General features: G+C 41.0%; 1 protein-coding gene across 1 annotated transcript in view; it reads left to right on the top strand.

Moving 5' to 3' along the window:
* Positions 1-13198, top strand: part of ADAMTS2 (ADAM metallopeptidase with thrombospondin type 1 motif 2) — a 451457-nt gene that overhangs the window by 395533 nt on the left and 42726 nt on the right. Inside the window, exons 12-13 of the mRNA XM_027841791.1 lie at positions 909-1084; positions 9281-9414. Coding sequence (XP_027697592.1) covers positions 909-1084; positions 9281-9414 — 310 coding nt within the window. The remainder of the gene's footprint in view (positions 1-908; positions 1085-9280; positions 9415-13198) is intronic.

Below are 13198 nucleotides of genomic sequence, written 5' to 3'. Positions count from 1 at the left end.
AATGAGCTGGAGAAGGAAATGGCAAACTACTGTAGTATCTTTACCAAGAAAAGCCCAGATGAGTTCACAAAGAGTCGGACACAACTGACAAGACTAAACAACAACCACCCTTTCAACTCTAAATATTATCATTCAATATGGCTCTTTAGGCTAGTTCAAAATTCCCAAAATGAATTCCACTAAAGATGTGTTAATTCCATCTCCTCAACTAAATTGTAAGCTCTGTGAAGACAGAGACCACATATTTCTAAGCATAACTCAGCTTATAGCTGAGCAGAAAAAGAACTCAATACCCCTTTTTTTGTTAATTGGTAGGTGGAGTAGCCCTTGCTACCTTATTAAATACTATGAATAGCTTGCAAATTATAGGTCAACTAGTATGTAAGTGATCTTTCTAACCAGATTTCATATGTATTTTTGTAATGTGACAATTGCATGGATATCGTGGCCAAATCCACCTTTTTACGAGAGGCAGCATGATGCAGCAGAGAGAGGGCTGAGATTGGAGTCAGGAAGATAGAGGTTCAAGGATTGCTTCTGACACATACTAGCTGTGTGACCATGGGCAAGTCATTTAGTGCCTGAAGCAACTCTCTAAACCTTTAAGTTAGAGATAAGTTGATGATTTGCATTGTTGGTGGAAGAGGTTTCTATATCAAAACTTTTGTAAACCAATGTAATCACAAGTCCAGCTCTGCCTCCCCTTCTCTGCCCCCTCCCCCCAAAAAAAGATCCATCTCCTCAGTGAATTGTAAATTTACTCCAAAGTCTTCGGCAATTTCATGCATCTTAAGAATGGAAAGGGTGACCAGTTTTAAGGGTTTCTCATCCCATCCCCAAAGTCCCACCCCTCCTATTGTCTTTCACTGGCTCTGTAAGTTGCAACAGTTTTTCTTCCCTTCCCACAGCCCGGCCAATGGAGGCCGTTCATGTGTGGGGCTCAGCTATGAGTTCCAGCTATGCAACACACAGGATTGCCCCAATGCCCTGGATGACTTCCGAGAGGAGCAGTGTCGCCAATGGGACCTCTACTTTGAACACGGAAATGCCCAGCACCACTGGCTACCCCATGAGCACAAGGAGGGTGAGCCTGGATGAGGGCAAGGGATGGGGAGTAGCCCAGGGAAAGCTCAGAGAAAGCACCATAGAATCTCTGAGGGAGAAGGGACCTTTAGACTGTAGAGTGGTCAGAGCGAGAAAGGACCTTAGAACACAAAATTTAGGAACTGAAAGAAACTTTACAATATAGAACATAGAATGGCATATCAGGGTGGTTTGACAGATGGAAAATGCATCAGTCACAGGGCCTATGTTCAAATTCTGGCTCTGATACATACTAGCTGTATGAACTTGGATGAGTCATTTAACTCCTCTTGGCCTCAGTTTTCTCAAATGTAAAATGAGGGGGTTAGACTTAATGGCTTCTAATGTCCCTTTCATCCCTAAATCTTTGCTCTTCTGATCCCATGGTCCTAGTTAGAGCTGAGGGCAATGTTAGAAACCATCCAGTGGACCAACCAAAAAAAAGAGACATGTTCCTGTACTCCTCAGGGAGTAAACTGATGATCACATTATGTCAAGAGGTAAAATAGGCTGGAGATATAAATAGGTGTGTTCCTAGACTTTAAGGTTGAATGTAATTGAGTTGGTCTTTATTAAAGACCTACTAGGACAGCATGCTAAATACTGGGGAAGATACCAGGCTTCATCCTATCATATATGGAGTAGCTGGAGTGCCCAAGGCACGGGCCTTCTTCCAGGGTATTGAGTCTATGTATAGCTGTCTCCAGCTCTCCAGCCTCTGGAACACATTGTAGCCCCCTTTTTAAAAAATCCAAGCCCAAGAGTTTAGGTTAGGTGTATGAATTGGCCCTGAGTTTCACCATCATTGTGCTGTCATTGGGACAACAAGGCCTTGGAACAAAGTCAGTGTTTGCCAGGATTGGTATCCAAGCATATAGAGGCCATCCAAAAGTGTCCAGGACCAATCAAAACCTTGTGCAGGAAATTTCATACTAGCTACAACACTATTATATGATAAGTGGACGAGAGAGGTACAAAACAAAATTCTGCGTTAAGTCTAAAAAGGAAGGTCATAACCAACAGAGGTCATCTGGAAAGGCTTCATGGAGGGCATGACATTTGAGTTGGTCTTTAAGGGATTAGCACAAATTCAGCAGATAAAGGATGAGAGTGAATATTTCAGGTGTAGGAAAGAGTATATGAGCAAGGACAAACACAGGGCATACTTAGGCAGCATATATAGAATGCACTGAAGTAAGTAGAATGAGATAAGGCTGGAAATGTAGAATGGTCCTGAATTATGGAGGGCCTTGTGTGCCAAGCTAAGGAGTATACAAATGAGTGACACTAGGTGAGAGGGGGCCACAGTTCAGTGATTTGAGAAGAAGCATAATCAGATCTCTGCCGAGGGAAGAGTGATCCAACAACAGTGTGAGGGATGAATTGGAAAGAGAATAGAAGGCAAGGAGTCATTGAGAGGATTTTACAATAGTCCAGGCAGGTGGTAATGACAGTCTATGCTCAGGGGGTGTGTGGCATAAGAAGTAGGGAGCAGGATTCAGATACAGGAGGTTGAGAAGATAAAACCAACAGGTCTTAGTGATCATTGGATGAAGCATCTGAGGGTATGGTTATACCTGAGCACATAAGATCTCTCATTGTCTAGATTAGAGAGAGTCTGCTGGGCAGGGGTTGGAGGATGGGAATGGGGATGGGAATAGCAATGGAACTCACCTAAGAGATCTTTACTTTGTATCCTTAGCTTCGTTTTTTCTGAGTAATTAATAATTTTATTAATTATGGCTAGCAAATAATTAATAGGAGGGTGGTAATTTGGCTTTTTTCTCATAAACCAAAGGTGAATCATGGAGGGGTCTCAATGCTTATTTGCCCTTGGAAGAGTGGGTGTTCCAGGCAGGTGGCAATCGACTTTGATTGGTTAACAATTGATGAGAGAATGAATATTATAATGAAAGGTGGGACTATTTTAATGAGGGACTGAGAGAATGTGACTTTGATTTTGTCACTCTTAATCCTCTCTATCCAGACCCTTCCCCCAATCTCCCCACCGTACCCCACCTTGGCAATCTAGGCAATTTGATCTACCCCTAACCCAATTCTCTCTGAGTAGAACACAATGGGCTGAAATTCACCTAGATTAGATTCTACGTTTTCTAGTGAGATGGAGTAAAAATGGTCTAGGTGGGTATCCTTAGCTTCTATTATATTCACTGAATGGGCATTGCCTCACTTAAAATGAGAACTTGAAAAGACCTTAGCTTAAAAGGGCCCAAGTCTCCCACTGCATCCTGCGTCACCTCCAGTTATCCTGGTAGATATCTGACCACTGGACCCAGATGGCTCTGGAGGAGAAAGTGAGGCTGGTGATTTTGCACAGCCCTCCCTCACTCAATCAAATCAAAGTCAATTGCAAATCATGTCATCATCTCCCTGAAAGCTGATAGATTTCTCTTCACTCTCAATCTCCACCTAACACCTTGCAGTCCACATGTCTTTAGATGGAATGTGACGGGCAAGACACACTTACTGGTGTTAGAATTAGCAAGCATAGCTCTAACAAAGGCCCCCAGTGGGGAGGACCATTTAGCATAAACATTGGGTGTGGCTCAACTTGAAGAATCCAGCAAAACCTCTTAGAGTTATAGAATCCTGTTATCTTGGAGTTGGAGTTGAAATGGCTCTCAAAGGTCAACTGGTCCAGCCCATACCTGAGCAGAAGTCCCCTACATGTCATCCCTGGCAAGTAGTCATATAGCCTATATTTGAATACCTCTGATAATGGAGAACTGACTATCTATCAAAGCAGACCAGTCTACTCTAAGACAGCTCTAATTGTTACAGAGTTTTTCCTTAGTTTGAGTTAAAATCTACCTTACCACAACTTCTATCCATTGCTCTTATTTTGGTCCTTTGAGGCCAAGCCTAAGGAGACTAAGTGACCCCTTCCCTATCACAACCTTTCAGAATTATGAAGACAAGGCAGTTCTCCACTTAGTCTTCCAGATGGAGTCAGACCATAAATAGACTCTAACAAGATCACCTCTCCTGTCCTGGACAGACAAATAAACTGATTGAACCTCTTGACAGCTGTATTGTTTAGTCCTGGGCTTTGACACATGCCAACCCAGACTCTGCAACAGGAGAATTAGTAAAGAATATTCAAGTCTAGCCAGAAGCTGCTGCTTTAAGAATAGGGTCATGGTCCTGGATTCAAGGGAAAGAAAAAACAGAGACTTGCCCCTGCAGGAGACCTTCTCCCCACCCCACCCCCAAAATACACATTCTCTAACCAGGAGAAACATCAAAACATCTGGGTCAGGTTCTCCAGGAGTCTGAGTCTAATGTCCGTGAGGACTCAGTGGATCTTTGTGGTCTTGGAATGGGAGCTGGGTTCTCATGGAGGCTTAAGGAAGCCTGGCCTCTAAATGGAGATAAAGGCTGAGTGATGAAGAAGGGGTATGAAAGGGCTTACACTGGCTACCAACACTCCTACAGGTTGAACTTTACTGCAAATGAGCTGGAACTCACTGATGAAAACTCCAGTGCACCATCTTGTGGCTGAGCTTACACTGACAACCTGTACCATTTACCAGCCTGGCCTGGCCTGCCATGAAGAAGGGCTCCATTCTTGTGGTGCCTCTCCTATAAGTGAATGCCCAAAGCCCATAGGCAGATATCCCAGAATCTCAGAGTTAGAAGGGGCCTCTGAGTCCATTTAATCCAACCTCACACCCTAAGGAGAAAATCCCTCAAGAACTTCCCCAACTTCAGTCTCTCTGATGGTAAACCTCCTGGGGCAGGGAGCCCATTGGTTCCTACAGTGGTAGCTCATTCCTACATTGATCAGTTCTGAGCATTAGGAAGTTCTGCCCTTACAATGAGCTTCAGTTTGCTTCTCTGCAGCTTCTAGTTCTTCCATCTGGGACCAAGGAGAGTAACTCTCCATGAAAGCCCTTTAGCTATTGTGCCCTTAATTCTTGTCTTCTGCAGGTTAAACATCACTCCCTCCCAACCCACAAACACAGAATTCCTTCCATCAATCCTCCTGTATCATTCATTTCCCAACTAATCACCTCTCGACCTGCTTTAGCTCATCTCTGTCTCCCTTGTAACGTGGTGCCCAGAAGTAGAGGCTTCTACTTCTGACCAGGACACAGAGCAAGAGACCCACAACCTCCCACTTCATGGATACTATGCTTCTTCAGTAAAGCCAGATCTGGGCCCAGGAGGCTTCTCAGATCCCTTAATGATTTGGAATTGGTTTTACAGATGTGGCAGCTACTATGATCTAAGGTGTCCTGAAAAGCCTTCTCTAAACCAGTTGCAGACAGATTGCAAAAAAGGCTGACATGATACCTCCTTTTCCTGATACTTTTTTCCCTGGTTGTAGGGAAGAGAGATTGAGTTAATATGGTTAGCAGATTAGAGTTCTTTCTCCTTCACTGGGCCTCTTGTAGATGAGATGGTTAAGGGCTATTATTAACCATATTCTCATCGTAAACATGATACCAGTTATAACTGTTCCTGGTTCAGTGAGCACCTGAGTACTGGGAACATTCACTGGTTTCAACATAGAGAGACTAGTAACCAATAACCAAGGACATAGTAACCCATTACTTGAGGTCTATATCAGCTTTGCTTGCTGTCTTTAATGAATCATAGCCAGCAAAGTCTTCATTCCCTTCAGCAGCCATGGCTACTTCTAATGAAATATGGGGAATAAGCATGAGAATAAGAACTAGGTCAATGCTTCACAGGTGTTTCTACATTAAAGGGAAAAGGAAAAAGGAAGGGAATAAGCATTTATATAATGCCTACTATGTGCCAGACACTGACCAGAGTGCTTTTTGCAAATATCATTTCATTTGATCCTCACAACAACCCTGTGAAGTAGATGCTATTACAATTAAGTTTGAAATTGAGGCAAACAGAGTTAGTTAAGTGACTTGCCTAGGGTCACACAACTAATAAGTTTCTGAAGCTGGATTTTAATTCACGTCTTCCTGACTCCAGGGCCAGTGTTCTATATACAGTGCCACTAGCTGCAGAAGTCTTTCCCATATTCTACCATGCATAGTAACCTCTGAGCTAGCAACAGAACAACCACTAACATTTATGAAGCACCCACTTAACAGGTACCACTTTGTGATTGGAGATGAGAGAGATATAAAAGTTTAAATAAGATATAGTCCTTGCCTTTCTGGGCTTTATATTCTAAGTAGGGAAATAAGAAACATACACAAATAACTGTAATATATAATATTACATGATAAATACATCAGAAAGGTACAAAACAAAGTGCTCTGTGAGGCCTAAATATGAAGATCATTACTAACTGAGAAGATCATGGGAGAGGCTGAAAACTGGCTTTCTTTTTGTTAGGCGAACCCAAATTGGCAAATCTGATCCTGCCTCTGTTTAGCATCCAGCCCAACCTAGGACGGAAATTGCGTGCAATTTACCAGGGTTGGTAACAAAGGACCTCAACACTTTTCTATTCAAATTTGAATAAGATAGTTCATTTATTAAATAGAGTAGAACTGACTTATACCAATCATTAAACTTCTTGCTTTGCTTTACTTTTGGTGAAAAACATTTTGCTTTATTGAAGTGTGATAGAAAACAAGAAATAGATACAAGCTCTTATCCTAAACAACCCACATCCTGAGGATTGTCCACCTTCCATCCCTTTCTTTCCATTAGTAGTTAATACCTGATCATCACATCACTTAGGGATAGGCCTACCCAAGGCCCTGGCTAAGGGAAAAAAACTTCCAAATTTATTCTCTCTGGAGCACAGATACCACAGCCCTCTATTGGTGCACATAGAGTGCCCTCTTCTGTCTCTCTGCTGTAATTTCATTAAATGTCTTTTGAGGAGCTTATTATGCATCTGGACTTCAAAAGGCCTCAATTCCTCCATACCAAAGTAGACAATCTTTGCAAGTTGCAGAATCTGACAAAACTGAAAAAAACAAAATCACTCCCTGCATTCTGTTCAGCACCTCGGTCAGTACCACGTTCAGCACCCTGATGGTGAGCCTCTAGCACCTTGAGCTGATCCTCAGAAGACAGACATTGCCTGGCCCATAGTCAGATTCTAGCTTGGTGGCAACTACCATAACTTTGTGGGAACTGTAATAACCCAGGCTCATCTCAAAGGGAAAGAACTTAACACAGTATTAGGAAAAAGAGTAGAGTAGAGAATGTTTGAATCAGAGTCTTGGACAGGGAGATTTGGACTGCTATGGAAGCTTATATGACCATAAAATTTTTGTTGATTCCACAAATAAGTCAAATGAGCAACAATGCCCCTGGGAGAAGGCCCCCTGTGCTTGAGGGGAGGGAGAGTAGTTGGTAGGACTTCTGCTTGCTTTGAACCTATCTTAGATCTAAATCATGGGAAAAAGTTGCTCCTGGCTTTGGAAGAGTCAGCAGGATGCCTTATATGGGTCATTTACCTTTTGGAGAACTGAGAAAGGTTTTCTGGAAATTGGGTGATGGTAAGAAATCAGTTCAGTCAGAGCTGTCCATATCTTTTGACTCTGTTCCTGCACTGGTATAGTTTAAAATCTTCAGGGAGGGTCAATGACACTACTCCACTTAGGGCCACAGTCTACTCAATGGGGGTGCTTTTAAATGGGTCACCCCCTGTCTGTATTTCCTATCCCATGGCTCAGGACTAGCCAGGCATCTATAAATAAATAGACATTAGCAGCAGGATATTAACTGTGTACAGCTTGTTATAATTATTTTTTCCATCCTCAAAATTAATCTTTCTCTGTGGGTGAAAATTTGGGCCTGAGGTAGTATTGGCAACCCATTATTAATTCTCCATGACATGTTTTAGGATAAAATTCTATGCCCTGAAAAGAAAAGGACATCATCTGAACACAAAAGCTCAGGCATACTAATTAAAATCGTTCATTCACCTAATGAAGTATAGTAGAAAGATCACTGATTTGAAATTAGAAGGCCTGGTTTCTAGTCTCAGCTCTGCTACTTACTACATTGCCTTATAAATGTCAATATATCCCCCTCCCTGAGCCTTAGTTTTCTCATCTATACAATTAAAGAGTTGGATTGCTTTCTAAATCTATGATTCTATAATCCCCAAACCTTTTTTGAGCTCCTGTTGTGTCCAGGACCCTGTGCAAGGAGCCATGGGGGGACAGAGATGAATTAGTTCAGTCCAATAAGCATTAGGGGCCTACTATGTTCAGAGCCCTATATCAAGCACTTAGGATAAAATGGCAAGACTGAAGCAATTGTTGTCCTCATGAAGCTTCCAAACTGTGTGAATTCAGAGGGCTCACCCTTCAGGTTTGCTGCAAAGTAGAGTGCTTAAAGAAGAGTAATTTGAAATAAAGCTACAAAGGAATGTTGGAACTTGATTGTAGAAGGCCTTAAAGGCCAAGCTAAAGAGTAGGTAATTTTTCATGCAGGCAGTAGGGAGCCATTGAAGTGATTTTAGGGCAGGAGAGTGTGTGGTCAGTCCTGTGCATTAGGAAGATTATTCAGGCAGCTGTGTGAAAGATGGATTGGAGAGAGGAGATTAGATGCAGGGAGGTCAGATAAGAGGCTATTAAAATCATTTAGGCTAGAGGTGATGAGGGCCTAGGCTAGGAGTTTTAGCATTATGAGATAGATTTGAGATATTGTAGAGGTAGAGTCAACAAAACTTGATAACTGATTCAGTGCAGTGAGTTAAGAAGAGACAGGAATGCAAGTTGTCCCAGAGATTTTAAGCCCAGGTGATTCTCAGATAGTAAAGTTGGGGAAAGGTACCCTCACAGAGCTCACTGCCTAGCACAAATAAGACATTGGCATAAATACCCACTATACAAGGCAAGACACAAGTTCCATAAAAGGTTCAGAGGAAAGGGGGGCCAGGGAATGTTTTAGAAAGGAGGTGGACCCTGAGCTGACCATTGAAGTATTGGTGAAGTTGAAATTAGCAACTCCTAAATCTCATAGTCAATTTCAAATTCAGCCAGAAGTAACCAGTGCCCCTTCCAATATCTCCCCGTCCCTTCCCCATCCACCCCATACACCTTACTTCTTGTTTCCCTATCCTGGCTAATTCCCATTGATGTGATGAAATGAAATCACTGGTATACATGCTAGTGGTCCCACTTGATTAGCCATGTGTCATGTCAAGCCCAAAAGGAGTATGTATGAACCCTATCAGTAAATAGGTTGTAAAACAAATGAAATCTGCCATTTTATCCTGCAGCCAAGGAAAGATGCCATCTCTACTGCCAGTCAAAAGAAACTGGAGAAGTGGTATCCATGAAGCGAATGGTACATGATGGAACCCATTGTTCCTACAAGGATCCTTACAGCCTTTGTGTACGTGGAGACTGTTTGGTAAGTGTTGAGGGAAGATGACATTTGGGTTGTTAAAAACCAAGCAGAAGTGCGCACTTGAAAGCCAGTGTGGTTCAGTGGAAAGAGTCCTGGGCCATGACTTTGGAGCCCTGAGTTCCAGTTCTGAGTCTATTATTTACAAATTGGAGAAAGTCACCTTACATCTCTTGGCCTCTTTTTCCTCATCTATAAAGCTTTAGTAATGATCCCTATCCTGACAACCTTATAACATTATTGGGAGGTTCAAATGAGCTAATATACACTAGTGATTCAAATACAGTTTGTACTATTTCCCCCCAAAAATCTGACATGACATATTGCATAGGGAATTTCACTTGGATTCAGGAAGATCTGAGTTCAGACCCCACCTGAAAAGCTTGCTGGCCCTGGGGAAATCACTACAGCTCTCTAAGCCTCAGTTTCCTCATCTGTAAAACAAGAAGGTTTGACTTGGTGGTTTTTAAAGTCCATTCCAGCTTTATGTCTATGATCCTAAAATTAAACACTTAGTCATGAAAAATTGTGAAGATTACACATTGAGGGAAGATCAGAAAGAAGTAAATGTGATAAAGACGTGGTAATGAAGACAGAAAGACCAGCAATAATGGAAATGCTTTTGTTGTTTAGTTGTTCAGTCATGTCTGACCCTTTGTGACCCCCATAGACGATAGCCATCCATGAGGTTTTCTTGGCAAGGTTACTGGAGTGGTTTGCCATTTCCTTCTCCAGTGGATTTAGTGGAACCTTTTGTCAGGCAGAGGATAAGTGACTTGCCCAGGGTGACATAGCTAGGAAGTCTCTGAGGCTGGATAAGAACTCAGGTCTTCCTGACTCCAGGCCCACCTGCCTCAGAGAAATGTTTCAGACATCTTTAATTCAGTAGAAATATAAAAGAAAAATTTACAAGAAAGATCTATTTAAATACAGTGATTTCAGAGCAATTTTAAAATTTTCCTTTTCTATCAACAAGCATTTATTTTCTCTCTCTCTCACCCCACACTGGGGAAAAGAAAAAAAACAAAAAATTCATAACAAATATTCATAGTCAAGAAAAACAAATGCCTATTTTGCCCATGTCCAAAAATCTACTCTTATTCTTAGTCTTAGTCTTATTCTGCATGTATTCATATGTATGCATCTATATATAAATCTATATATTATTCTCTTGAGTCTATCACCTCTCTGTCTGGAGATGGGTAACACAGTTCATCATCAGTCTTTTGAAATCTTTATTGGTCACTGCCTTGATCAGAATTCTTAAATTGGGCGCAGCTAGGTGGCACAGCGCATAGAGCACCAGCCCTGGAGTTAGGAGGACCTGAGTTCAAATCCAGCCTCAGACACTTGACACTTGCTAGCTATGTGACCCTGGACAAGTCACTTAACCCCAATTGCCTAAAAAAAAAAAGAAAGAAAGAAAGAAATTGACCTCTTGAGCATAATTTCAAATCATTCTCCAGATTGGCTGTGTTGTTATCTTGTTGTTATTGTTGTTCTCCTCCTCCTCCTCCTCCTCCTCCTTCTTCTGTCGTTCAGGCATATTCAACTTTTCTTGACCCCATGGCATGCCAGGTCCTTCTATCCTCTACTATATCCTGAAGTCTGTCCAAGCTCATTTTCATTGCTTCCATGACACTATCTATCCACCTTATCTTCTGCTGTCCCCTTCTCCTTTTGCCTTCAATCTTTCCCAACATCAGAGTATTTTCCAATGAATTATGTCTTCTCATTATGTGGCCAAAGTATTTAAGCTTCAGTATTTGATCTTCCAATGAATAGCCTGAGTTAATTTCTTTAAATGTTGACCGATTTGATCTCCTTGCTGTCCGAGGAACTCTCAAAAGTCTTCTCTAGCACCACAACTTGAAAGCATTAATTCTGCAGAATTCAGCTTTCCTTATAGTCCAACTCTCACAACCATACATTGCTATTGAAAAAACCATGGCTTTGACTATACAAACCTTTGTTGCTGAGGTCTTATATCTGATTTTTAGTAGGCTGTCCAGATTTGCCATAGCTTTCCTTCTAAGGAACAAGCGTTTTTTTAATTTCATGACCGTAGTCACCATTTGCAGTGGTCTTTGAGCCCAAGAATATAAAACCTGACACTGCTTCCATTTCTTCTTCCCTCTATTTGCTAGCAAATGCTGAGACCAATTGCCATGATCTTAGTTTTTTTATGTTAAACTTCAACACTCTCCTCTTTCACCCTCATGAAAAGGCTTCTTAATTCTTCACTTTCTTCAGAGTGGTATCATCTACATATCTGATATTGTTGATACTACTCCTGGCAACCTTAACTCCAGCTTTTGATTCATCCAGCCTGGCATTTCGTACAATGTATTCTGCATATAAGTTAAATAAATAAAGTGACAATATGCAGCCTTATAGTACTTCTTTTCCAATCTTAAACCAATCATTTTTTCTTGTTTGGTTCTAACTGTTCTTGGTTCTAACTTTTTGACCTTCATACGCGTTCCTCAGGAGACAAGTAAGATGATCTGGTACTCCCGTCTCTTTGAGGACTTGTCACATTTTGTTGTGATTCAAACAGTCAAAAGGTTTAGTGTAGTCAGTGAAGCAGAAGTAGATGTTTTTCTGGAACTCCTTTGCTTTCTCCATAATCCAGCGAATGTTGGTGATTTGGTCTCTAGTTCCTCTGCCTCAATAGCAATTCACAATTCCACCAACAGTGCATTAATGTACCTGTTTTCCTACAGCCCCTCCAACATTTGTCATTTTCTTTTTTGTCACTTTGCCAGTCTGATGGTATCTCAGGGTTGCTTTAATCTACATTCCTGCACTTGTTTATGATTTAGAACATATTTTCATTTGGCTGTTGATAGCCTGAATATGTTCCTTTGAAAAATGACTGTTTATATCCCTCTTTTTACCATTTGTGGAATGGTTCTTATTCTTACACACTTGAATCAGTTCCTTTTATTGGAAATTAAACTTTTATTCAAAAAACTTCCTGTAAAGATTTTTTTCCCAGTTAACTGTTTCCCTTCTAACAATAACTGTGTAGTTTTTGTTTGTGAAAAAAACTTTTCAATTATATATGATTAATAATTGTTCACTTTATCTTCTGTAGTCCTCTTTACCTCTTGTTTGATCATAAACTCTTCCCCTATTCAAATCTCTGAAAGGAAAGTTCTTCCTTGTTCCTCTAGTTTATGATGTAATAATGCAGTGATTTTGTATCTTTATTTTCCCAAGAGACAGCATGGTATAGTAGATAAATAGCCAGCCTCAAATCAAGAAGAACTGAGTTCAACTCTTGCCCTTGACATATACTGTCTCTTTGACTCTGGGGAAGTCACAACTTCTCAGTATTTTACGCAATTGTAGAGAATGTTCCAATCGGTACATATAGAAAGAGTTTCCTCTCCTGGAGGTACCTATGCCAATGAAATCATAGGTCCAACCCCTGTCTCTTAGCTCCGTTTTCCTGTGTATTGGTTTATTTTTTTATTTTTTTATTTTTTAAAATTTATTTATTTATTTTTAGTTTTCAACATTCACTTCCACAAGATTTTGAGTTCCAAATTTTCTCCCCATCTCATCTTTCGCCCCACCCCAAGATGGCATACATTCTGAATACCCCTTCTCCTAATCTGCCCTCCCTTCTATCTCTACTCCCTTCTCTTATCCCCTTCCCCTTCTATTTTCTTATAGGGCAGGATACATTTCTATACCCCATTGCCTATATATCTTATTTCTCAGTTGCATGTGAAAATAATTTTTAACTTTTGTTTTTAAAACTTTGGGTTCCAAATTTTCT

The sequence above is a fragment of the Vombatus ursinus genome, unplaced genomic scaffold (assembly GCF_900497805.2).
Source record: "Vombatus ursinus unplaced genomic scaffold, bare-nosed wombat genome assembly UNPS02014863.1, whole genome shotgun sequence".
In the NCBI taxonomy this organism is placed as follows: Eukaryota; Metazoa; Chordata; class Mammalia; order Diprotodontia; family Vombatidae; genus Vombatus; species Vombatus ursinus.
The sequence above is the reverse complement of the archived record's forward strand: the minus strand, read 5'-3'. Positions and strand labels throughout refer to the sequence as shown.